General features: G+C 48.6%; 1 protein-coding gene across 1 annotated transcript; it reads right to left on the bottom strand.

The window, feature by feature from the left end:
• Positions 1-211: 211 nt before the first annotated feature.
• On the bottom strand, positions 212-26,365 carry ITM2C (integral membrane protein 2C). Its single transcript, XM_075031941.1, has 6 exons — positions 26,147-26,365; positions 11,071-11,208; positions 8,367-8,555; positions 7,962-8,072; positions 3,952-4,102; positions 212-2,647 (listed from the first exon to the last, which is right to left on the bottom strand). Exons 1-6 carry the CDS (start codon positions 26,249-26,251, stop codon positions 2,556-2,558), a joined length of 786 nt encoding a protein of 261 aa, XP_074888042.1. The 5' UTR covers positions 26,252-26,365; the 3' UTR covers positions 212-2,555.
• Positions 26,366-27,579: the final 1,214 nt, after the last annotated feature.

Raw genomic sequence — 27,579 nt, 5'->3', positions numbered from 1 at the left:
CAGGCTCCACAGCAGGTGGCTCAACCATGTCCCCACGCAGCTCTCCCATCACCATGAGGACGGGCCTCCACACTGCAGCATCTTCCCACAGCCTGGCTCTAAGATGCCTCCAGGCCAGCCCCTCCAGGGCGATCTGGCTGTTGACAAGCAACAGCTTCATGGAGGGCATGTGCTTTTCATTCCAAACAAACACACACTTTACAGATCAGAGGTAAAAGATTTTATTATCCCATGGATTTTTCCTAAGAAGTAAGAGTCCTACCAGACAAAATATACAAAGCATCTTATGTTTTCTTTCTAGACAAACGCATTCTCATCCTATGAAACACTGACCACATTAGTTCACCTTAAAGAACCAAGGCTTGTCCTTACAGCTGCGGGATTGCACGGAGTTAGCATATTCAATGACTAGTTAATTCATGCAGAATAAGAAGGAAGGGGAAAAAGGTCTGTAATGCTCACCTGAGTGCAAGCTTATGTTCCTAGAAATGAAGAGAAATGTGGGGCTTAAATTTACCAGTTTGTGGCACTTCCATTAAGCGAACCAATTCTCTGACCCACTTCTTGTCATCCACTCCACAATGAAAGGTTAGGGCTAGCAGCAAGTTATCGTTGGAAAAACACAACACTAGAAAAGCAAATACCCCTCTGGCAGTGGGAAATTTCCTTACTAAACTGCATGAAGTGCACATAATTCTTCATTTTACATCAGGCTTAAAGCAGAATGAAACCAAAGTGTCCTCCTTTACTCATTGAAACTTAATGTTTATAGCTGACCATTTTTTATATAAAAAAGAAATTCTCAGCCTCTAAGAACATACTAATTCCTATTGCATTACATGACCATTTTGAGATCCCATTTTGTTTTCACATAATTAACTCCCAGTATTATTACTTAAAAGTTTTATTCTAAAATATATTCCCTTTTTTTGGTTCCGCTGAGTTAATGATTATACTTGCACTTATTTTATCCTTCCTCTTCTAAAACAACAAGCTCATTTCAACAGATGGTGAACAGGTCCAGATTTGCTGGAAACCAATTAGCAAGAATGTGCCAAGTTGAAACTCACCCCATTCTTTCAAGCTAAAAAATTGCCTGCATTTCAAGAACCTAATTGGCTTTAACTATATTTACAGAACAGAGGGAAGAATATTTAATTACTCTGCAATTCTTCTGTCTGATTATCAATAGAAATGCAGTTTCATTCACACAATTTCTCTGCAGTATATTGATCAGCTGAATCTTGTCTTGTATCAATATCTGTACTACAATGGTGCCTGCAGATAATGTGATACATGGCTGGACTACAGTAGTTACTATCAAAACAGCTTTCATCAGAGGAGTTATACAAGAATACACGCTCTGTTAAAAAAAAAAAATTCTGCTTCCACACTTGCCAGTAACTACCAGTTCTGCTGCTGATAGCACTTTGTACGTAGGCATGGCACCCTATCTGCACGCAGATGGAATCTCAACAACTCAGGAAGGCAGACCCCATGTGAACATAACTCATCTTCCCAAGCAAGCAAAGCTGGCCAGGACAGACACAAGGCTGGAGTAAACCACCCGGCTCCACTCACAGCCACAGCCTATAGATGGGACATCAGTGGAGCTTTGGCACCTTGCATCAAAGATTCACCTCTTTATTTACTTGAGCAAAGTGACAGCAGATCTGCCCTGGATCCACAGCCGCTGCAACTGTGTGTTAAAGGGTACACAGCCTTGCACTTCACCCTCTGTTTTGTGGTCATGGAGCAGGGATGTGCTGTGCCATTCCCAGCCCACCTGATTGCCCTGGCCTCCTACCCACCCTGAACACCCATCAGGATACCCTGCATTGCTCAGTGGGTCATGCTGAGCCATGCCACATTCAGGAGGAGATGTGATGAGGGGTGAATCCAGGAGCCCGTCATTAAAAAACCCCACATAGTGGTTGCTTTCAATGTTTGAAATCTGGTCTTCAGGGAGACAGCACAGAGCAAGCTGGGACCACCACAGCATGGTTTGGGCAGAAACCCTCCTTCTGCTGAGCTTTCTGAACCACCCTGTCTGTAGCCTCACAACTCTTCTTTTCTTAAGCGCATCTGGTTATGTATATTTGGTCATTACATCAGCATCAAAATGGTAACCCTCCCCTCTTGTGCATACACCTTCTGTCCTGGTGCCAAGGCAGCCCCAAAGCACTGTACCAGCCTGAAATCGCTCAGCCAGGAAAAGAGTACCTATTTTCAGCACTCCTATTTCTCAGCCACCTCTTCAACCCTAAAGCGGCTTCCAAAAGAGATTTCCATCCTGTGGTGTGGGAGAAGCTGCATCTACTACCAGGTTATCTTTGACCACTGTGTAAATTTAAGCCCAGCAAATGTCTCAGGTAGGTAGCAGGGAGAGAAAAGAATCCACTGTGAGGCCATAATAGGCCCAAGAGGTTAGAGCTGCACAAGCAGGGGAGTAAAAAAAAGCAAGACAGATTACTATGTCTAAAGAGAGGGCTGAGAGCATGGGTGTGCATGTGTATGGAAGCAAAGCCAAGGAAGGTTACATCTGGAGAGTGGCTTCATGACTTTTTGCAGATAACACTTTCAACCACAAAAGTGTTTTCAAAGTGACGAATATGATGACAGTTTCCAGCCTCGCGTCGACTGATACCTAGAAGTAATTGAAAGAGAGGAGAGGGGAAATTCAACAAATGATAATCTATAAGAGCTGCAGCAAGTGGGGAAGGAAAGCAGATGAGACGCAACAGCAGAACACTGAAATGCGGCAACAACATAGCCCATATCAAAAGCAGCATAATCTGGTCTTTGGAAGAATAGCCATATTCTCTAGGCCATGGTCCTGCAGTAAGAGCTGTCATGAGCTGGGGGAGCTGCCTGGAAACAGCTGGTTTCAGCTGACAGCATCTCAGTGTTAACTCAGAGACCAGAAAGCCTCACGAAACCAGCAGAAGTCACAGGCTGGTACAGAGCACAGCTCTGAACGCAGCCAAGGAGGGCTTAAAATCACCACTCCTCTGGCAGTTTGTATCTCTGCATGCACTGATCCTGCTATGGCCTCAGCCTCTCTGGGAAACAAGTAATGCTGCCCATGCCCTTAAACTGCAAGACCTCAACTCTGGGCAGCTCTGCCAGGCAGCTACTCCCCTCTTACAGCAAACCCAGTGGTGCCCTGCTGACGAACAGGACCATGCCAGGGCTCCACAAGAGCAGCAACCAGTGTGCCAGCAGCCCCACGCACAATTGTGCAGATCCTGTTGGGAAAGCAACCACGAACTACAGCCATGGTGACTTCTGCACCCAAATGCTATCAGCACCCTGCAGCTTCCCCAGAGATCCAAACCCAAACTGACTATAGGTTCATGTTTCAGGTGAGCCTTTAAGTACACCAGTATCTAAAAACAAATAAATACAAATACTGAAATTAAGGGTATATAAGGATATATTAAGGTATATAAGATACATATTGCTGATTTTCATGAAATCATTCTAGGGTAGTCAAATGTTCTATCTTCACAACTTTTCCCATATTATTAGGAACTTTATTAAATAAAGGCAATTTGCAGATCTAATCTGCTCTGAATAGTTACCACTGAAGTGGGCGTTTCCATTAGGAATATTTTCCAAACCGTTCCCAACAGCACTGCTATTAGTTCAGCCTCATGAGCCCACGTGTAAATGAATTGCTGGGTCCCCTAACCATTTTCTTAATGTTTCTGTTAGGCTGATAGATGATAGAAACACAGCAGCCTGAACCCATTTACAGCAGCAGCATCCCGTATTTGGGTTTAGATTAATGAGATGCGAAACACTTCAAGAGATCTCCTGTGTGCTTACACCCACAGTGAAACCTCCCCTCTTGTCATGAAGAGGCCAGCATGGCTGTAACAGCAGAAATAATGATTGTGATGTGGGGGTAAAGCGAGTTAGGACAGCTGAACACAGCAAGGCTCTTACGTCTCCTCGCACTCCTCCGCTTCAGCCTGTAAGTCTCCTTGCCACTGCAGAGACGGTAGATGAAGGAGCCAAGCTGCTCCATGTCACTGACATGCTCAGTCGCGATCATCTCCTCCTGGATTATGTATGTCTGAGGCAGGTATGTCCCTTTCTGAAACGACACAGTTTCCACCAAAATAAAGCAGAAGTGGTGCCATGATCTCCTCCTTGAACAGAACTGTCTCACACAGAGCACCAAGAACAGCCAAACTGCAGAAAATTCACTGTTTGAAGGCTCAAGCTCCACTTACTGAGGCCAGTTAACATGCTTCCCTGTCCTTGCAGTAAACTGTCTCATGCTACTAGCACAGGGCACACAAAACAAATTAGATCCAAGAATTGAATGTTCACATAGGGGATTAAGCCAACATAGGATCAACCCTGTTATAAACTAACCCCAGTTTTAAAGGAGGGTGTGTGAAGCTGTAACTCTGAGAGCACAACAAACCCATCTGGAGAGGGATCAAGGCTCAACCAAAATGCCAGGAACTCCACTGAAAATGTGGATTTTACACTTACTTCAAAAGGCAAAAACCAAAAATGCCAGCCCTGCTCAGATTCCAACAGTTTCCTGAGTTTTTCACATTTCCCCCTCCTCCTTGGTCCATTCAGCACAGCCACGGTGATCTCCTGCCCTTATAGCCCACAGGAACAGGGACTAGAGATGGACACCACATTCAGAAACACCGCGCTGCATGATAGCGCTAGGCAGTCAGGGGAAAGAGAGCTCTCGGCACACTTGCATCACCCAGCAACATAATTCAGTGACTCTGGGGCAGTACAGGAAGGCAGCTCACGCCAGGGACCAAGCTGAGGCAAAGCAGCACACATAAGCTCCCTGCTGTTGGGGTGGAGGCCGCTGTGAAGACCAGGGTGATGAGTGCGGTGCCTGGTGGGGGGACATGGCAGAAAGTAACCAGGGGCTGGAAAAAATGGGGAGAGAGAAAATGGGGTACCTGGGAGCGCCCTGGGGATGGAGGCCACCTCTTCCCCTGCAGGAAAGAGATCTGCTTGGCACTGAAGACTCTCTGCAAGCTGATCCCTGGAAGCTCAGGGCATCTCGCAGCTGTCTGGGCACCACTGTGGCAATAAGCAGCTGTGTAACAAGGACACCTTGGGCTGGGGGGGCACTTCTGAGCAGACTAGATGCTAACTAGGCCGTGAAGCAAAGACTCACTTCTGGCCCCTTTCGCTTAAGAAGAGACAAAGAAATAAAAGAACCAGCAGATCCTGGGTCCAATATAAATGTAAACAAGAGGAAAAGCAAGCAACAACAGCACAATTTCAAATACCACCTCTTCAGTTTCCACCACAGGGCTGGTTATCTCCATAGAGATGTACCTGGAAACACGCTGTCTTAACTTCATGCCATGCTGTTGGGCTGGCATAGCCTGCTGGATCGATAAAGCTCTCCTCTAATGCTGGAGGACTAGACTATTAGTGGAAGTTTGTACTACACTAACACAACAGTTCTGCAAGAAATTCAGTTATTGATTCTCAGTGGGAGAGTGCAGGAGAGGGCATGCAATATGTGCAGTTACTGGCAGGAGCTATCATGTTAACACTTGGGGCTGGGGCTCAGGATTTGCCATATCCTTGAACTGTTGAGAGGGCTTAGAGAGACAGACACATGCACACAATCCAGTTTCTTCATTGTTTTAGATTTAAATAGCTGTGACACCTGAAGTAGTCAGGGATAATCACTCCTCCATCACAGGACTGTGCAACAAGGACAATACCTTCAATTCTCCACCAAGAGTTTTAAGAAAACTAAAGCTTTGAGCATTTTGTGTTCTGCATAAGGTGTGGATTGTCCGTCATTTAACTGGGTCATCTCCAATTTCCTGCTGCTGCATGAGGGGAGCATCCCTCCATCCTTTTCTCTCAGATACTTATGCAGCCCTGTTCACTAAACTGTCACACCTATACAGAATATAGCCTGCAAGAAGGGGCAGAGCTGCCATTTACAGGCAAAAAAAACAGACACAAGAGGCCTGGTAATGCATACATGGTGACAGCAGGGCCAAGACGTGAGGAGGGTCTGGCACAGCCATGCCTGCACACAGCAAGGATTGCAGAGCAGGCATAGGACACGTGACAGCCACACTGCAATGGGGCACCTCAGCACCAGGCTGGCTGGGGAGAAAAGTGCAAAGGAGGTTCACTGACTCCCTGTGCTGCCACAGTCTGCTGGAGCAAACCGCTGGCGTTATTTGCTGGACTAAGGTTTGGTCCTAGAAACAGGACTGAAACCACTGAACATCTTCAAAAGTAAACTTTCAGCTGGAAATTAGTCTCATTTGTTAGGGACTTGACTGGATTCAGAGATGCAGGGAAGGCAAAAGTCTCCAAGTCCAAGGACCAATGCAGCATCCAAACAGGAGCACTTCTAAGCATGGGGGCAAGTCATCAGGTGATGAAGGTCCCTGCAGCAGGAAGAAATTTGCCCTCTCTACCTGACACAGGCCACGAGTAAGGCCCTACCTGTGGACATTAAGATCATGGGTTCACAGGCTAATTCAGCTGGGGAGGGACCTCAGGGCTTTACCCAGTCTAGTCTTGAAAACCTTTAAGGATTTCAAGGAGGCAGCACAACTTCCATGGGCGACCTGTTCCACTGCTTCACTGTCCTCATGGTGATAAACTTTTTCTGAGCTCAAGACCAAACTAAACACTTAAAAACAATGTCTCTAAGGTGCATGTTAAAACCTCCACAGACAGATTAGACATTTACCCATCCCAATGATCAGAAAGTTATTTAAACCCATATCTGCTTTGTACTCCCTTTAAAGAATAAAACACGTAAGACCATTTTAATTGTATTTTTATCCCCTTTTTAAATTCAATTTCTGATAAAGACAAAGCATCATTTTCATTGACTGTGAGTTTATATCTGTTATTTTAGGATGTGACCAGCATTCCCAATCTCTCAGGTTTTTTTCTGGGGCTCTGCTGTCAGGTTGTACCGTCTTGCCTTTTCCATTTCCCTCTGCCCCAGGGCCTGGTCACCTGCCATGGTGAGAAGCTGTGGCTGGTTTGGAGCGAGTTGTAAGTAATACGTGTTCTACCTCAGCAGGGTTCCCAGCACATTTGCCAGATGGTCACAGTGCAAGAAATTGCAAGGACAGCTAGGAAACAAACTGGGAGTTTGACAAGGACTGGAGATCAGGCATCTCTCAAGGCACAACTTTTTGCCTCTGAGCTTAACCCCTACAAAGTTCATCACGCTGCATGTAGCAGCAAGTGAGCAAATAGAATTTAAGAAAGAGAAAGAGTTAGATTGTTAGGGGTTTTTTCCTTTTCTTTTAAACAGACCATCACAGAAGGGAGTCAGAGACCCAGGCTCAGTGCTTTGCTTTACCTGCAAAAGACTGAGATAGATATGCACCTTCTGCAGTCTGGGTTTTTTTCCTGCTGCTAAGATTAAATAGCACTCTATTTTAAGACGACTGTTTCCAGTCACTGCAATTGTGGTACAGGCTTCTGAACTGAACAAACCTTGCTGGTACTAAACCCAATTAATGCCTGCTGTGAGCAAAACTGCATGAGCCCAAGTCCGGTGTTGCAACCTGCAACACTGTGGGGAGGGCAGCACAGATTCCACCCCCAAAGGGTGACAAAGCTTTGCAAATGGCAAACTGCAGCAGTAACCAAGGCAAGAGTGGAAGGAGGGAAATTTTTCTTTTTTTCCTTGATTCCTATTATCAGTAAAAACCAGAGGGAAGGAATCTGCTGCTTCTCTGCATCACCCTGGTCAGGCTGATCCATCATGCCAGTGCTACTGTGCTGCCTGCAAAATTAATATTTCAGCTAAACCCCCTGAAGCCCTTGCTCTACGTGAAGGCTCAGCTCTGTCAGGGCCAAGGCTTACTTCCACAGACACAGCAGTTTTGGTTTCCCATGAGATTCTAGCTGGCACTCAGGAGCCAACTGAAGAAAAGCATGCAAAATAAACAGGATTGCAGCTGTACCTTCACGTTAACCAGCAGCTCCCACAGGTTGCGAGGAGGCATCACAATAGTGGTGTTCAGCTCGATAACGTAGCACTTATCCAGCGTTATGTCATGATAAGCTGTCAGACCCTGCATTCCAGGCAGAGAAATTTAGGAATTGAGCTCTTTGCAATGAAACATGGCTGGGAAGATGGGTGAAAAGAGGAAATTCAGGGAAGACAGGAAATTGCTTTAAGCAACAAACTTGTCCAAGGACCTCCCTACCAAGCAAGACGAGCATGTTGGAAAATCTCAGAGAGGGCCTTGGGAAGGAGGACAGCTCAGTTAACAAGATCATCGTATACATATGCGACATGAGCACCTTGCTGGTGCACCCCAGCTCAGTCCCGTGCTACGCCCCCAAAGGCCCCAAGAGCTCCTTACTCGCTGGAAATCGTGGATGATATCCGCAGGGTCGCTCCCGCCAAACTGGGGCACTGGGACACTGATTTGCTCGTAGTTCTCCTCAATGTAAATCTTGACATCTTCGTGCAACTCCAGCTGCCCTTTGAATGGCGAATACAGCGAGTCTTCATAAAGGACGCCGCAGTGAAACACACTCTCGCGGGGCAGCTGCAGGGACGAGATCCAGGTGGAGGTACAACACTCATACACCCCACACCCCATTAACAGCTACAGCAAACATGGGAAGAAATGTACCCGTACTGTGTAAAAAAACTCTTTTCAAACAGATGCTTGAATATATTTCACGATCAGTCTTTTTACCAGAAAATGTTCTTGATGAAGACATAATGAAAAACACCCTTGTGAAATGACCACGTCTCCCCTCCTGCTAGACGGGTCCAAAGGGAATAAAGGATTTCCTGTGGGATTTCACGAGGAGGAATTCAGAAAGGCAAACTGACTGCCTTAAATTTTATAACCAGGCTGTTCACATCCATCCATAGACATGGCTTCCAGTAACTGCATTTTTCTACATAAGGCATATAGGCTTGGGGCAAGCAGAGCATCATTTCTAAAGGCACTTCTAGCTTGGATATGGAAAATGCACCAAAACAAAGGAGCTTCACCTCACAGCAAAACAGGAGCTGCTGCTCTCCAGGGCTCCAGAAGCACAAGGTATGGGCAAGAGAGCTAACGCATGGTGAGAAATCAAGTTTGAGCAGGAGGATCACAGGGACGAACTGCAGCCATTGGAGACTGAGACATAAAGGCCCCGTTCCCTCGGTCTCCAAAGCATCTCTGACCACATTGAGTGGGCTTTGCTGTGTAATTGGGTATGAGCTGTCATTTGGTATCCCAGGCAGGCAGTTGGGGTGACAACAGGTGGCCCCAAATGTACCAGCGTGCATTTCCCAGTGCCATTCAGCACACACCAATGGTAGATACTGACTGGGTGATGGACTGAATGCAGGCCATAACCCAGTTAACAACCTTCCTCAGTGTCAGCAGCTTCATCTCATAAGGAAGTGTATACACCAAAAGCCCTGCAACAGGGCGCCATCACACTATCACAGCGGTGTGGGGGAGGGTTGAGCAGCCCTACGGTTGCCACAGGGTTTCCAGATCAGGTATAAATGAGCTCGGGTGTTATGGGTTTGTGTGGTGCGGGTTTTTTTTGTTTGTTGGCGGGGGAGGGTCGTCCGGGCCGCCTCCCGCTGGCAGCTGCTGGAAGCTCCGCCGGCTGCAGGCCGGACCCGCCTCTGGCCCAGGCCGAGCCCGTCGGTGACGGTGGTAGCGCCTCGGGGAGAACACGGGGGGACCCCGCGGTGGAGCAGGGGAGGAGCGAGGAGTCCTCCTCCCCCTGAGTGAGGAGGAAGGAGCGGCAGAGACCCGGGGTGGCGAGCTGACCCCATCCCCTGTTGCCCTGCGCCGCCGGGGGGAGGAGGCGGAGAGAACCGGGAGGGGAGCTGAGGCGGGAAGGAGGGAGGGCTGGGGGGAAGGTGTTCTAAGGTTCGGGTGCCCTTCCCAGGGTCCTCGTTCCGGTTCGACTGGGAGCACATTAAATCGATCTGGTCTCTTCCCCGAGCTGAGCCTGTCTCTTGCCCGTGACCATAAGTGGCGAGTGATCCCTCCCAGTCCTCACCTCCACCCGCGACCCTGCCTTTGTGTTTTCTCCTCATCCCGCCGGGGGCGGGGGCGGGGAGGGGCAGGGGGGAGTGAGCGAGCGAGCGGCTGCGTCGTGATTTGTTACCGGGCGGGCTTAAACCACGACAGAGGGTAATAAAGCACTGATGTATCTTAAAACAAAGATTGCAAATTAATTTGAAAGCAAGAAAATTTATGAAGCAAGGGAGTGTATAAAAAGACTATATTGCTGAGTGGCTAAATGTTGGCTGCAGAGAGGAAGGCAGCCAGTGGTCTTGGGAGAACTCATTCACTAATAGCTGTTCTGCAGCAGAACGAAGGCTTCAGTGCAAATTGATGCTCTGGGGTTTCTTGGCAAAACACTCAGCAAGCCACAGAGCTCAGCAGTTTCCTCCTTAAAAAGCAGCTCTGCCCTGTCTCATTCCCTATGCTCTGAGTCACCACAATGCTGCCAGCCCAGCACCTCAGCTAGGCCAAGCTTTGCAAAGACTATGTGGAAGAAAAGGTGCTGAATGTAATGGACGTCGAGGGCTCACCTTCCATACCATCTCCCACTTGCTTTTCACTTCTCTGCCTACTTTATCAATAGTGGTACCTATTTTTGTTACACCTACACAGTTTTGCTGTGCTATGGCCTAAAAAACCTACTGCAAAAAGTTGTTCCCTTGCCTGTACCTCCCTGCTCTCCCCTCACAATAAGCCATGCTTTCAGACTGCCCTACCTCTGACAGCAGTGACGTTGGGTTTAAAAGGTAGAACTGGCAGAATATTTTTATGGAGTTAAAAAAAAAAAAGTCAAAACAAAGCCACAAGGGAGGGCAAAAGGAGGGTTTCTAGAAGGCCCTTCCTAGCAGTCGGGACGGAGGTGAGCCTGAGCCCACCACTTAAGACATGCCTTGACTGCAGTGCCCAGAGGACTGGCTCCCAAGTTACCGCAGTGCAAAGCAATAAAGAACAGCACCATCTCTTTCAAAGGCTGAAGCGGCTTGTCTGCCTGCTCCAGCTGAAGAGCCAGCAGTCCTTCCCAACTTGCCCCTACCTGGGTGATGAAGAAGTATCTGTACACATACATCGATGCAAAGACCAAGCCCAGGAGCAGTACAAGGAGACCCATGGTCAGGTAGCACACCCCGCTGAGCGATGACCTCCTGCCCTGCACCGTGGGACCTGGCTCCTCCTGCGAGACAAAAACAAGAGTATCTGCCAGCTGCCACTGCAAGGGATCAGAAAATCAACTGTATTTTATGCAAAGGCTGTGCACAGGTTTGCGGTGTGCAACTGAAGAAGGCAGGCACCGTCCTGAGAAGTTACTTCACTTCTGACAGCATGAATAAAACACTTCTTGTGCATTTTGCTCTCCCACCCCCCCAAACATATATTTTTTTATATAATATATAAAATATATTAAAAAAAAAAGTGTATGTGAACATACACACATATATGTATACTCTGCTTCCCACCAACTGCTCAGAACAAAGTCAAGCTTTGTTTCAGCAGTAAGGAGCAACTGAAAAAAAGGAAATCAGAAACTAACAGTTCCTGGCTACTAAATGTAACAGCATTTATGTATCTATACTCAAAAATTTTTGCTAAAATGCTACCACTCTAGCAGAATTTTTCAGGGGAAATTTTTGAGGTGGAAATTACTGGTCTCAGAGAGATACCTCCTGGCTGTGCTGGGGTGAGCCTACCCAAACAACTGTGTTGATCTCAACTTCATTTTCAAGAAGATTCCCACATACCTTCCAGGAATATGGTCAGAGCATCAAAAGAAAACATACTCGCCGTTTTTGAGCACTACCCAATCTCTCTAGACAGTAGCAGCTCACCTTGTTACAGCCCTCAAAAAGGAGGGCAGTGCAAAGGCAGGGTTACCTCCTGGGGACCACTCATCCCAGCCTACGATGTTCTTGGTTTTACTACAAAAATAACCCTCCAAAATGCTAAGCAGGAGGATGTAAGGCCTTTCAGCAGCAGATGAAAGAAGCCGGTTCAGAGATGCCCCAGTTTCCACACAGAAGAGCTGAAAGCTGCCCTCAGTTGAGCAGGCAGGCAGGGGAGAGAGGCGCCAGGGAGGACTCACGCAGATTAACTCCCTCTGTGCAGTACATGATCGGACGTGTTTGATTAGAAAGACACTCTCCACAGCTAGCCAGAGACCAGTATGAACTGGAGGAACAGTTTTAAAAGCAAACAACAGCCTCTCATTTCTAAGATTCATCTCTTTTTAAAGAGATGTTTCTCCAGGGTAACATGGCCAAAACCTGCAGGGTGGTGCAGGTGCTGAAGGCCCACGGGGAGATGACCCTGGGTCCCTGCCACCCTCTGGTGGTATGTGATCAGCTCTGCCCAGCAGAGCTGGCAGCAAACACCTCTTTCCCCTTTCCCTGCCATGGAGCTGCCCTCGTGAGAGCAGCAGTTCAGCCCCAGGCTTGGAGGTATCAGGTCGCTCCTGCCCTGAGGCTAGAGCACCCCACCATCCCTGGGGCACCCATGGGGAGCCCACCAGGCAGGGATCCCCTCCACCTTCCCGGCACCTGAGCTCCATTGAGGTACAGAACAGGGGCAGAGCCAGGGTCCTGCAACCCCTTTGCTACCTGCTCCACACCCAGCCAACGAGGACTGCTCTAGCCATTGACTTTTTCTTTTCTGGCCACATACAGACTGATAATTGCAAAGACCAAATTGCTTTGGGAGAGCTACAATTCCAGCACACCTCCAGGAGAAACTAATCTATATTTATTTCTCCTTCATCCCAGCTGTTGAAAGATCCACAGCACCTCTGTTCACCGCCAGCTCTCTACACTGAAGGATCAGTGTAACCAGTTTGTTGCTGCTCCTCCAGCAAAGAAAGGGATGAGCAAACTGAAGAATACCACATTTTAAGTTCACTTTCAATCTTTCCTTGTCTCTCCTCCTGCAGACAAGGGGTAGCAACTGTGAGAAGCCACACACAAAAAAAAAAAAAAGTCACATTACTAGAGGAAGTTTAAAGGCTCTCTGACATGAACTGGTAGGACAGGAGAGTCATGCTGCATGTCAAGTGTATCACAAAAACAGATTTCTCCAGATACATGTCATCAGAGAAAGAGTGCAGACAGTGGGGGTGAAGAGGAATGAAAAGATCTCCTGCTACTGACACTGAAGCAAGGCTGAGAAAATGTTTAATGCTCCACAAGCGAATTACATCCGAAAGGTGCCAGGTTCCCATGATGGATAATGCACTGCTCGCTTCCTCAGTGAGCTGCAAGTGCTAACCCCATGGAAAGCTTGGGGAGAGGGTTCAGAAGGACACAGTGACTCAAAGAGGAAAACAAATACTCCCAGTAAAAAAAAACACCTGTGTTTGAAGAATGGTAGGGAGGGGCAAATAAGCCCTTGCTGGTTTGCTATTTGCTAAAGCAGCTCTGTGCTCTTTGCACAGCCAAAGACACAGTGAGACATCCCACCTCTCACTGCCAAAGGACATGAGTTCAGCTCCCTACAAAGCATTCAATGGCTTCAGGAAAAACACCTGCATTTTGCATCTTGGGAGAAGGTAGGGGAAGTGAAGGAGAGCTTTGCCCTAGGAGAAGTTACAAAACACCAGGAAAAATTAAAAAAACCCTCAAATTCTGAGCAGGGAAAGAAAAACTCAGCAGCAACCATTCTGATGGAGCGGGGATTAAGGCAGTGAGGTTAAAAATGCTGCCAGGCAGGCCAAGGGGAACAATTAACCACAGTCCTGCAAAATATTGCATAAAAATCACCTGCGCAAACCGTCACTAAAATATGCATCTCCATCCCCCAGCCCAGCAGATTGAAAGGCCATCAGCCTTTGTCACTGTGAATGAATTACAATTTAAAAGCAACTACATGCCAGCTGGCACCTCGGCTTCAGGCTGGAGGCATTCTCAGTGCTGACAGCCTGTGGACGGTGCAGTGCGCAACCTGCTTTAGCAGCATTTCACCCAGGATAACAAATCTTTACCAGGCTGGAAAAATCCAAGAAGCTTCTTCCACAGCCTGCTGCACTGCTCATGCCACAATGTACCTCCTTCCCACAGGACCGCCACTCCCTGAAGTAGAAATATGGGTATTTTAAAAAATGGGCAATCCATTGCAGCTGATTTCCATCAGTTCTTGCCATAGGAACACCTGGCTCTCCAGCAAGGGAGCAGTTTTCCCCTAAGCTAACCTTATCATAAAGAGAACCAGGCAGTCCCAGCAGCAAGCTGCAGGAAAGCCATCCATGCCAGAAAGACACCAGGACAAACCAGCAAACCAAACCATGCACCATGCTCATGCCGCATGGCAGACTCTGCAGATTTGGCAGCATTGCTGGTCTCCATGAATTTTGGTGGTGGGGAAAAGAATTAAACTCGGCAGCAGGGTTCTCCTGAAGAGCAGATCACACCTTCGAGACATGCATTTCCACTGAAGACAAAAAAATCAAAATATTAACACACAAAAATGCTGTACGTTCACCAGATGTTTAACAATATTCCATAAGAATTCATTAACCAGATACTTTTCTTGCAACAAGCCATCCTACTAATTCTCTGCCTCAAACAACTATGGGGTTTTTTGGCAAAGAGAAATGGCAAAAGCTGGTGTCAAAACCATCCCTGGGAAGAGGCAGGGACAGGTATTTCAGTTCAGCAAATGGGCTTTCCTTCTGTTATCATTTTAAACATGATATTCCAACAGATGGGCATATTTTACACAAAAATCAACATAAGGTCCTTCCTCCTCTCTCTGGGTGGTGCAGAGGACAAGCACTCATTTGCTCCTCCATGAACAAACAGATAGAGAAGTGACAGCAGTGGAAGAAGAGCATGATGTCCCATGGTCCAGGCGCTATGGATGTACACAGAAGGAGGATGCACAGACAGATCCACAGCTCTGCGGAGTATCCTTCTGCGATTTCAGGGCAGGAAAACCCTGCCACCCCATGTGATGATCCTTTCTTTGCTCCATATTTCTTGGCACCACCACATGCTCCAGCGCCAGTGCAGGCAGCGGAAGCCACCGCTGTGCTGATCCTATAGAAAGGGCTGGGCTGGCTCCCCTTCCACTGGGAAAACTGAAAGAAGCCGTGGGCAGAGCTCCTTCCCCTGCACAACCCGAGGGGAAGGCACAGCTCACTCTTCCTCTGCGTGGGCAATGGGGGAAAGCAACCATCTCTCAAGAAGAGTGCCTGCGCATCTTGGTTTTCCGCCAGGCATTGTCCTGCTAATACTTCATCCCACTGGGTGAGAGACAGAGGAAGCTCCAGCATGCAAGCCTGGAAAACCAGACATGCTGACTCCGCTCCAGTTTGCAGGCACGATTGCTTCACAGACACTCAGCCCAGTGCCTGGCAGCAGACAAGATACTGGAATATAAAAAGGAATTCCTTTCCTTGGATAAAACAGGTTCTTCACTACGCTTCAGCACCCTGCCTGCTTGCAAGGCTGGCACAGGAGCAGAGCACAGCCAGCAGATACCTAGATGGGAGAGGATGAAGTTATGATACAGACCATTTGGCAGAGGAGGCTTGAAATTAGCCTGAGGGAGGAGAAAAAGTCCTAATTCAGTCTTTGTGGATTTTCTTCAGAATTTCAGGTCTTGCTGAGGACATGATGAAAATGGCTGGTGTCCTGTTATCCCTATTTGTTACTGAATGGCTAAGGAACATCTCTACTACAGGGGGCTGGAGGACAAAAGCCTGGCTGTGCTTTACAGGTGCAATGTCCAGTCCATAGCATGGAAATCAAGTCCAAAGGCCAGAGTAAGACAGAGCAGGGAAACCATCAATGCTTGCCAAGCACTGCCAAGGGCACCAACTGCTGAGCAAACCCTCCTGGCTTCACGGCACTGAGCCTTTGGACACACAAAACTAGTAGGAGCTGCTAGCACGAACCACACCCAGTGACATGCTGCCTTTGATATTTCTCATGAATACAGTACAGGGTTATGAAAAATAGATATTTGATTCTATCGTTTCTTCATCAACAATGTCTTCCTGAAGATTACAGAAGTGAGGAAATTAAAGGTGTCATATCATGCCTTGTTCTCTCCTGAGTTGCACACCGCCTTGGCAGAGATGGACTCAGCTCATACCCTTTTCCTGCTTCTTCAGCTTTGGAAACAGCTGAGTTCTCCACAAACCACTTTTCCTGCATTTCTGAAACACACAGGTTTGAAATCTTTCATTTTAGGTGTAGCAGGGCCTGACAAACAGGGGACAAAGCTTGGCAAGTGTCTAAATATACATCCCCAACAGGCAAAGAAGCTTGGGGAGACTAAAAATAGCAGATATGATTTTGATGACTGACAAGTGAGGAGAGAAATGCGATGCAGAGTAAATACTCAAAGGGACATGGTTTGGAGACGAGTACTGTCTGAAAGGCAGCAAAACATGTCATCGCTCTCTGGGAGGTTGTTTGTTTCAAGAGAGCAGCAGCCTGAGCTCTCAATGTAGAGGATGCACTGACGTAACTACAGATACTGCCACAGGCAGCCACGGCTTCTTCAAAGGATGCAGGCTCGAAACCTAAGAAACCCACATCAGAAAATCTAACTAACCTCGCCGTTTACTCATTTCTGGTAACTAAAGGCCAATATAGACTATGGGAAAAGAAAAAAAATCAGTTCAAAGTATCTACCTCCAGCACATCAAGTCCCATATTCACAGTCAAAATCAGTTACTGCTTTACAAAACTTAAGGACTTGCAATAGCAGCATATCCATTGACTTCAGATGGAAAAACCCCACAGCTGACTGCTGGAAAACTGCATTGCTGCTGCAGTGGGCGTAAGCTGGTACAGACTGACCTCTCCTCTGATGTGCTGAGCCTGGCTTTGAGTGTCACCTCTCAGGATAGCGACCCCCATGTCCTCACCAGCACAGGCTGCTCTTCCTGCACGTGAAGCAAAGCCCTCTCATCCAGCCACCTCACAGACAGCATCCCTACTGCCTGCAGGTGCTGGGCACTGCCAGCACCTACTGCTGCTGCTCTGAATGAGAAAAAGCACTGGAGAGTTTGTGGGATAAACTGTAGGGCAAAGAGATCCAGACCCCCCTCCCAGAGACAACCACTCCTGTATTTAGGCATTCAGACCCAGGGGAGCTCGGTGGTGAAGAGCCCCCAGGGACGGCCAGAGCAAGCAGAGGTGGCCAGCCAGGGTTTGAGACTGGAGCACTTGCCAAGCTAGAGCTCTGGAGAAGGAAACTGAGAGACTGCGCACAGGGAAAAGGCAGATGAAGAAAGACAAGACGGGGGAGAGGAATGGAGAGAGAGAAATCATAGCAGCAAAGGCAGTTCATCCTTGCATGCACCAAAGCATCTCCCACGCTCCAAAAAAGGCTCCTCTGCCACATGAACAAAAAAGGAGTCCGGTCCTCAAGAGCAGTTACACTTGGAGGGAGGAAAGGGAGTGAAATGAGGAGAAATACCAAGTGACACCAAGGGGGAAACAGTGCCTGGGCCATCGCCCTGGCAGAGAGTCACAGGGGTCAGTGCTCAGCACTAGCAATGAGAGGCCTCTGAACGAGCCTGTCACCTGGAAGCAAAGTCCTTCCAGGCTGAAGAGCATTTCTAATGCTTTAGGTCAGAAAAGAAAATAACGTGTGCATGCCTGGGGAGGGGAGAGAGAGACACACACACACACACACATATATATGGCATACAGTTTCCGAGGCAACTGAACTCCCTGCACACTGTACTTGAGCAGTGCTTGTGCAGGGCACACAGCAGCATTTCCACAGAGAACACAACTGATGGCTTTTGGACTCAAAGACACCTGGAAGCAAAAAAAAAAAAAAAGGCATGTAATTAAGAGACTATCACAGCCAAAGGCAAAAAGGCTGCAATAAATGAATCTAATCACATCTTTAAATGACACCACAGCACGTGACTAGCAATAAAGCCACCTGCCTCAGGAGTCCCTTCGCAGCACTGGAAATTAGAATATCAAAAACAACCACTGGCTAATTAAAACCCCCAGCTTTGTTGCTATATGACAAAGACAGCAGGATGTTAAAAACACAGCCTAGCATATGGGAGCTCCTAAGTGCTCAGTGATCATATTTTCCTTCTCCCCTGTCAGCAAGAGAGATATAACCCCCCCCTCTTGTCTCCTTTTTCCATCCTCTTCTGGAACTAAGGGGCTGTTTCTCCTCCCTCTTTGCACAGGGTTGAGGAATTAATTTCCATATTTTTTTTATTTTATTTTTTGGCAGAGGCACAACAACTGCCAGCTGGAGTTTTTCCAGCCTCCCTCTCCTCTTTCCCAGGAGTAAAACCATTCACAGCATTAGCAGAACCAACAAAGCCCCCTGTAAAAATACAGCTATTCTTACCAGGCACACAGCTAAAGCCCCGAGTGTCACACTGAACAGGCAGGCAGAGAGAAAATAAACAGCTGTGATAGAGGCAAAAAATGTCCCAACCTGGGTGTTTAACAGCCTGACTGCCAAAATACGGTGTCTGATAAATGGCCTGATTTCCGGATATCAACAGGAACTGCAGCCACTCAGTGTGACAATGGGGAAAATCAGTCCCTGCCCCCGGGGCAGCTCTACCACCACAGCTAAAAGGCTCTGGAGCACCTGGGCAGACCTCACCTGGGAGAAGGAAGGAATCAGAACAGCCAAGTGAAGGCCAGGGGTTTTCTGCAACCCTGAAGTGGAAGGTAGCATTAAAAGAATAGGAATTTTCCCCAGCAGAAGAATGAAGGTTAAGCTTTGGCATTGGGTCTCAAAACCGATCTAGAGCAATTAAAGACAAAAAGGCAGCTCAAGCAAGAGTGAAGCACAGCAGCTGCTCTGGGAATAGGGGAAGCTCTTAAATTGAGGGGTTGGCAAAGTTAAAGAGAGACTTGATTCAAAGGTAAAGACATATGCAGGTGGGCAGACACCTGACTCCTTAAAAGACCTTTGACCAATGCCAAAAATATTAAAGAACATTGATAAACTAAGGCAAGGAAAGGCCAAAAGCTTTCAGCTTGTTCTTCGTGTAGCTGAGTCTTCCTTCTCCTCCCAGGTGAAGAGAAGCTGCTAACAGCTGCCCACAAAGAGTCTGCTTCCTTCCACCTTCACATGTGGCTTGGGAAGAAGCAAGCCACAAGCCTGACTGCCCACCAAAGTGACAAGCTGTCCTGTGGCAGGAAAGTGGGACCATGTGCTTGGGAAGGAGCTGGACAGAATTCCTTTCTGACAGCCACACGCTCACTTTTTCCTGGACTAAAAATGTACAATTGCTCCAATAGAAAATGAACATACCTACCAACCTGTGCAAGAGGCCCAGGGAATCCTCGGCATAAGCCAAGAGCTAGCGACAGATTTTTGCAAAAGGTGTGAAGGATCAGGTGCTGTCTCAACGTATTTGAAAGCAGAAAACATGACAGGGAAAAGACCTCCACACACACCAAAAGGTTTCACATGATTTCACCTGAAGCTGTTCACCATCAGTGACAGCTTTGGATCCTAATGAAGCACCAGAGCAGAGCAACAGTTGGGCAAAGGACTCACTTGAACACCGCTGCTGGGCTATAACCACTGCTTCCCTGCAGGAAGCTCCATGTCCAGATAGTTTTGGGGTCCACGTAAACGTACAATTTAAAACGACAGCACCCAGCTCTGAGCTTCTACAGTCAGGCAGGCGGAGATGGTCAAGAGCAAATTAGCCATTTTGGATGTCACCTAGGGCAAGCCAAGCACTGCTATCTGGTTGTGGCCAATTAAGCCATCGCTGTCCCACCTTACTCTTTCACTAGAGGTGACTGATTCTCAAAAGGCTGGTAGAGAGGAGGACATAGCCATGCCCAAGACGCTTACAAGCTGGAACAGCCAGGGTACTGCCTTCTGCTGGCTCTGCAGAGGAGAGGGGGCATCAGAGCTGTAAATCCATACTGTTCACTTCAAGCAGAGGGGTCAGAGTCCAGCATTTCCTGGAGTACAAGCTGAAGCATCTTAATGAGGAACCAGACTTCAGGTTACAACATTTGCCTGTTCCCTGAAAACCAGGACTTACACAGTATCACACCACAAAATGAAGTCACTGCTCCCTTTCAGAACACTTCTCCCAGCAGCAGCGTAGGAAAACCCTGACAGTCAGTCCTACACTCAAAAATTCACCACAAAGAAACAGTGTCTAGTTTAACAACAGCAAGACAGAGGAGGCAAATTTACCCTTCTCTGCTTCGTTGCTCAAACTGACTTCAATGGTAGGGCATGGCAGCAAGGAAGACAACTCTGCAATGCAAGTACAGAGGGATGAGTTAAAAAAACCCAACCCCCCTCAACACTGTCCTCCCTCAAATGGTAACACTGGCATTAAAAAAAGAACAAAATCCCCATGCCTAGGTTCCCACACATCACCTTGGAAGAAAATACCCATCCAGAAGCGAAAATGCCTTTTCCATCTCCTGTAAACCCAATAATGAGCAAAGATTTGGTAGCACAAAAGTAGGAATTGCAAAACTGCACACAAGGACAACTCATCCTCCACAGATGCTCCAGCTCTCCAGACCTGGAAGCAGCGCTCTGCTGTGGAGGAGCTCCCCTCCTCTGAGCAGCCATAGACACAACACCTGCCAGGCCACCTCTTCCTGAACCCCCATGCCAGCAGCACACTGCAGTGACAGGGTGGAAACCAGCGTTCTGCGTATCACCGCACAGCACAGGGCTTCTTACAGCAGGGCAAGGATGTATTAATACATGCAGCGTTTGCAGCAAAGCTTCCACCTCATACTTACGTTTGGTTCATTTTTACCCTTTAAAGCTGCTTCTTTTTAAAGGTATTTCTTGGTTTTCTGTGTTTTGCCAAAGAAATTGCTGTGCCCAAAGGGGGTAAACACAGAAGGTTCTTCCCACGTAGAGAGCACCTACATGCAAAGCTGCGTTGGCTTTGGCTCTCCCCCAACTTTGGGAAAATGCACACCTCTAGACAGACATTTCAAGTTTCTCCATCTCCAGCTCTTCAGTCTACATCTCCTTCATCAGTGAGCTCTGTGTTTCCAAATTCAGTCACATTTATAACATTTTTGCGAGAAACAGTCATTCCCTCTCCTAATCGCCCCACCAGTTTTAGCCAGATCCTTTGTCATGCTCAGCTAGAATATCAAATATTCATGTCCAGAGTCCGGTAAGATACTCAAGTCTAGTATTTCACTAGAGCGGATCCTGTAAGGGTCCGGAGATGGTTTTTTCCAATTCAGTCCTTTTCCTCTGCTTCCAAGGCATCCCCAAACCACAGAGGACTGAGAACCAGTGGCAATGCTTCTTTTTAAGCTGATGACTCCATACAGGACACAAAAAGAAGTCATCACTTCAGCCCACATGGATATGGGAAGGTTGGGCAAAGGCCAGGAAGAACCTTCTGTTAGAGGAGGCAGCTTCTTCAAATTAATATCTACCATGTTTAGGTCACTAAATCAAGACCTCAACATGGTGAAAATACCCGCAGCTCAGTAGCATCAAGCCTGGACTCAAGCCAGCAAACACGTCAATAAACATAAACAATCCACATCGCTGCCAGCTAGTTTTTCTCTTTCTCTCTGGATTTACAGCTTGCTTTGTAAAAAAGCCTGTTTAAAAGACTTTTCCTCACATCCCCTTCCCTCGCCATCTGTCTTCCTCCTCACAGCATCCTGCAAGGAAGTCAGTCACAAAACCCAGCCCTTCATTGGCACAGCAGCTTCTACCAAGCTGGTATGATTCCACTTTACAGGGCTGGCAGATGCCTGCATGGCCAGCAAGAGCCACTGCTTCTCCACGTGCCCCATGTGCTGGAGCCCAGCTCTGGAGCATCACTGCTCATGATGCATCGGTACCTCTGGGAAGACCAGAAGCAGCATTGCTGCCTGTCCTGCTCTGATCTGGTGCCACCTCCCATGAAGCACATGTCCTCTTGGGCTTGTTCAGGTGGATGCAAAGCAGTCACGGCTCACATGCTTGTCTGAGTGCAAGAAAAGGCAGGGGAGTGGGAGCACAGCAACACCCCCAGCAGCAAGACACTATCTGTCTGCTAAGAGCTCTGCATCCACAGTGGACCTGCTCCTCACTGGGGAGTTTCGCAGTGGCAGTCACAGGAAAGAGAGCTTCCCGGGCACCAGAGAGGCAGCCGCCCGCCCAGGCAATACACTCCCCAAGGGTTTCAGGGCTTTCCCCTGCTATTTCTGTACAAACAGGGCAACAGCGCTCAGGGCAGGAGCTGCCACTGGCTGCCCAGGGAGCGGCAGCCCTGCAGCCAGGAGGCTGAGGCACCCCACCAGATGGTCGTGCTGAGGTGCAGCCTACAAAGAGACCACGCAGAGACAGAAGGGTTGGACGGATCCAGCACCAGACAGCAAGCAGCTCCTTGTAGGAAGCTTTTCCATATGACCAGGAAGGATGTGATCCAAAGCCCACTGAAAGGAAGAGTCTTGTCAAGTCTTGGGGAATGCGGACAAGATGAAAGGCACGAAACCAAAGCCTGGTATTACCGCAACCAACCCACAGAAAAACATCAGTCACACCCACAGGACACCATTGTATGCACCCTGGAAAGTCCCTCACAGCCCCCAGGCCTATGACCCACTGCCAAAGTGTTTCCAGCAGGCTTGCCAGGCCTGCAGGTATGGAGAGAGCTCTCCCAGTCCTCCTGCTTCACCCATAAAGCCCTTCTCTCCCACCAGCCAGACCTAGCAGTCACGGCCTGAGCAGACATCGCCCTCCCTTCAATGTTCATCCTTCTGGCAAGCCGAAGACAAACACAATTGCACACGCCATCTCAGCACAGCCTTTCCCAGATGCAGGACAACAGGTTTTGCTTTCTGCTTCCTCTACCAACAGGTTTCTGTGAAAGCAACCTCCAGTGCACACAGATGTCCTCCCATCATGCGCAAACCATCCCGGTCTCCACAAACACCTTGTCTGCGCTGCAGCATTTGCTGTAAGGTACAATTCACCCCAGGCCAGCAGGGAGGAGTGTCTAGCAGAGCCCTTGGCCAGGGCAGCTGAGCAGCCAGTCTCTGCTACATACAGAGCAAGGGGGATGAGAGGTGCCTCTCCCCTCCAATACTTATCATTTACATCTCATGAAGCAGATTTTAATGAAACCCCTTCTCCTCTGGCTCTTACACTGTCTCTGTAGAATAACTAGCTGCAAGTATTAGAGGGTTTACAAGGAATCGACCAAAAAAAGAACCCAAACCAAATTCTGACTGGAGAGCTCCAGCCATCAGTTTTACTTGATTCCTGTGGATTTCGACGTCCATCACAAATGCAAGGAGCGTATTTCCCAGCACAATTAAAGACACAGCTTATGTATTTATTTCCATTTCAGACTGTAAATCTGGAGTTCAATTAAAACTCACTGCATACTAGTTTGCATCTGAAAAAATATTTTCCAATGAACACAACAAATTATTTTACTGACTGAACCTCAAACTGCCTTCTGCTCGAGGCTGCTATATCCTCCCAGCTCCTAAAACAAGATTGTTTCTTTTATAAGCCCTTAAAATGTTGCCATTGCTTCAAAATTACGTGGATTTTTCTGACAGAGTTCAAACTGCATATTCTTTCCAATCCAAACTGAGCTGCACAGGGGAGAAACAAGGCTCAGCGCATGTGAGCTTGCTGTCAGGACTCCTCACCTACTACTTTTCAGGACACATTAGCATCACAGACATCTTCCTGCCTGCCACATCTTTGCATTCACGGAGCACCTGCCAAAATTCACAGGCTGCGGAAGCTGCTGCTGAATCATTGCCCAGCTCTGGCTCCTATCACTGGGATTGAAATTGTGAGATCAAAGAGGAAAGGAATGCAGAGCATCTTGTTTGCATGTCACCAATGCCATTTTGCTGCGAGGCAGCTAGAGAAAGACACACACAGACAAGAATTATTGGCAGTAGGAGAGAGAGCACGGCAAGAAAGCCTGGCTGCGGAAAGACCAAGCCCACAGGTTGGGAGTTTTACAAAGCAGCACACTCCCACAGTCCAGCTAAGTACAAACTACACCAAAGAATCCAGTGTCATAGATGCTCTGAAAAACAGCATCAGGAAAAGGCCACCTTCTTGTCAGTGGATGTGCTGCTCCCTGGACACCCTCATGCTGCACTGACTCACCCCAACCTGCTCCTGCCCTTCTGTCACAGGTCTTATGCTGATTTTCTTACATGCCTATCCGCTGGAATTAAGAGACTGTTGAAGAGTCTTTGTTCTAAATTCATGTTTTTAAGTTCCTCTATAGTTCACGTGGGCTTAAAAGAACAACATTGTGCCCCCCACGAGTCAGAGAGAGGCCCAAGGCAATGTAAAGAACCTAAAATGTATTATTTGCTACCTAAGCCAATTTCATTCATCTGGCAGGGCCTGAATCAGAATAATTTTGATTGCTGAGATCTGGCAGCACTAATGATGGAAATAAGCTTCTGTCACTTTTATTTTTTATTATTTTTTAAACCCCTTTTCTCACCGTGCTTATGAGAAGGAGCTGGATCCTGCCCAAGCTCATGCAGGATCGGCAGAACAACCGACTTCCAGCTGCGGAAAGCTGGTTTAAAGGCAGCATAAGCTAGAAGTCCAGTGTGATAGTCAGCTTTCAGGGTTGAATATCAAAGGTGGGAAGAAACCTGCCACCTTCTTTTGTTCATAATTAGGAAAGATGAAGTCTAGAAATCACTGAGAGATCACAGCTGGCCACATTCCCCCATTACAGGTTTCTGTACAGCTCCTAGGTGTTAAAGTAATAGATGCAATCATGACAGACAGAGCACATCCAGACACTGATAGCACAACTGAGAGCTGCAAGCACATCTGTGCATGATGTATAAGCAACTCCCTGAACTGCCTGCAGAACTGAGCAATCTCCTGAAGCCCCTACCGCAGAGCAACTCTCCAGGGCAGGTAATTCCCACTCGCTTGGTAAGACACATGAGGAGGGACACTCTGCACTGCTGCAGGAACAGAGCAAAACCACAGCTCCTCCATAGTTTTTTGAGTCAGTGAGATACTAGGGTTCATCAAATGGCCAAACTGCACGCACAGTCTGAGGCATTTATGAGCAATACAGAACTGCCATTTAAGTCTCCTGCTCTGAGACAGAAGCACTGTAAAAAGGCAGACTTGATGCTGTGGGTCAGGCCCACCTCTCTGGACAAGACCCTCCCACTACGCAGTGTGGTATTTACCCCGGGCAGGTCCAACCTCACAGAGGAGCCTGCAAGCAGGGGGTTCTCTAGCACAAGAGACTTCAGAAACACTCAACTCCTGGCCAAACACAACAGTGTCCCTTTCACCTTCCCCTCCTCGAGAGGGGCACCAGCCATACCACCACTGCTTCATGCCCAGCACTGCCTGACAGTGCCTGCCCGTGACTCAAGCCATCTGGATGGGACTCGACATAACTCTATCCCAAGGCCCCAGCCATGCTCTGCATCTGCTAGGGATGCCCCAACGCCTTCATTCACCTCACGCCTGGCAGGATCCCAACCTCTGCAGGCGTGTGCACTCGTTCCCCTCTGATACTCATCACCCGAAGCCAGCAGAGCAATTCAACTTCAGCATGTCAACTCCCATCCTGAAAACTGCAAAACATCTAGAGAGCTGCACGTGCTCTTATCTCCTTGCTTCTCATCCTGCTCCAGCACCAGCCGTTTTGTTCCTCTCGCCTCTTCTCCATGCCAACCCTAAGCCTCCAGAGATGTTAGAATTTGAAATCCACCCACGAATGATCTATCCCAAATCACATTGCCCCAGGCAAAACCACCTAGACCAAAGGGATGAGTTCTGACGCCACTTGTCCACGCTGGACATTTACTTCAGTGCCTAAGGATGGTGGCTCCCCATAATGGCTAAACTCCCCTGCCCCATCCCCTCCCTACTTCTCCAAACTTCAGATGCCTTCGCACCCTCTAGGAGGTGAACTAACATCCATCAAACCGGACCCTTTTATCTTTCCCTGGGCACTTCTCCGAACAGGAGCGAGCTCCAAGCTGACACCCGACCCCGCGCACGCACCTTCCTGCTCTCATCAGCTCTAACTTCGCAGAAAAGGGAGAAGACCCGGCGCAAAGAGGGCTATCACCGGCGGCCCCCACGGGGGCCGGGTCGCACAGCCCGGGCCGCGGCGGCCGCCCGCCCGTCCCCGCCCGCCCCGCACTCACGGCGCCCGGGGGCAGCAGCACGGTGCCCGCCGCCCCATCGCCCCCCGCCTTCTCCTTCTCCGGCTTGAGGGCCGCCGGCGGCTGCTGGACGCCGATCTTCACCATGGCCCCGCGCCGCCGCCGCCCGCGCCACCGGCACCGCCCCGGGGAGGGGCCGCCGCCGCCGCGCCCGCCCCCGGCAGACTCCCCGGTGGGACCGGGGAGGGGGCTGTCCCCCCAAGCCACCCCCGCCCAGGGCTGTGAAGGCAAACGGGGATTTGCAACCACCGGGGCACCAGCGGGCGTCGGGGGGGTGTCGGGGGGGGGGGGTGCTGAATGCAGCACCGTCCGAGTCTCGGGCGATAAAGCCGTCCTCGGGGATCTGCCCGCCGACAGCACCCACGGCTGCTTCCCGACCTGAGCCGAAAGCTGCTCGCTCCCCCCACCAGCCACCGTCAGGTCCTGCTTTAACACAGCTTTCGGCTGCAGGTCTCGAGCCCTTCCGCAGGTGTAGGGTACGGAGGGTGCAGCAGCAGCCCCAGGAAGCCCTGGCTGTTGGCGGTGCTAAATTTTTAGTACTGAAGTGGCACTGCTGAAATGGGGTCAGCGAACGTTAGAGAACAAGCAAAACAAAACTAACAACCCACCAAGCCTGAAGACGCATCAGCCTGGAGCAGATGCACACAGAGAGCAGAGGTTGCTCTGGGGAAAGCTGGGAAAAACCCAGCTGCTGTTGGTTTCAAGGCCTGAGACCAGAATCTGTAGAGGAACCGAGAGCGTTCAGGTGGTCTCTCCCTCAGGATCAGCTCTGGGCAGCAGAACAGATGGATTACCTTCATCGTAAGGGATGGGGACAATGATCTAGAAAAAGCCCTTCCTGACAGAAGCAGAGTGTGGCATGTGGGAGAGAATTTGGAGGGGTTGCTTTTGTGCATCTTGTACCATTGGATGCTGGCTGGGGAGCAGCAGGGAGCAGAGCTGCCTGCGAGGGGCTGCAGATACAAAGGCTCTCTGAATGGCAGGAACAGCAGGGCATTACCTGGCTGTACACAGGATTCACTGAAGCATTTGCACAGCAAGGAGTAAGGAACACATGTTGACAGTTTTGTTAAGGTAACAAAATAGAAAAAAAAAACTATTAACAAAACCCTCTCTGGTGGGTAGTAACAAAAGTAGCAAACTGGCAGTGGAGAAATACAGCAATACCCTTACATTGATTTGGTCCACTTAAACATAGTATTTATTTATAATAAAGGTGTTATGAGCATTTTCTTTCAATCCAGAAGGAGTCATTATGTACTGAGTGCTTTACATCGTGTTATGAACTAACCCATTGATAAATTAGTGCTAAATTTTATTTGCAAAAAGGCATCTTTGGCAGGGATTCAACGTTGACTCACAACAATTGCTCATAGTGCTGACTTGCCATTGTTCAATATTTGGAGCCACTCAGT

Source organism: Buteo buteo, chromosome 7, assembly GCF_964188355.1.
Source record: "Buteo buteo chromosome 7, bButBut1.hap1.1, whole genome shotgun sequence".
Lineage (NCBI taxonomy): Eukaryota > Metazoa > Chordata > Aves > Accipitriformes > Accipitridae > Buteo > Buteo buteo.
Note: the sequence above shows the minus strand (reverse complement) of the source record. Positions and strands in the feature narration are given on the sequence as shown.

What these genes read in the sequence shown, in the direction of transcription:
- ITM2C (XM_075031941.1), bottom strand. Translation starts at nt 26,251, where the DNA reads ATGGTGAAGATCGGCGTCCAGCAGCCGCCGGCGGCCCTCAAGCCGGAG. An exon ending in GATACTTCTTCATCACCCAG is followed by an intron (nt 8,556 to 11,070) that starts GTAGGGGCAAGT and finishes TCGTCCCTGCAG; the next exon opens with CTGCCCCGCGAGAGTGTGTT. An exon ending in AGCTGCTGGTTAACGTGAAG is followed by an intron (nt 4,103 to 7,961) that starts GTACAGCTGCAA and finishes GTGTCGTTTCAG; the next exon opens with AAAGGGACATACCTGCCTCA.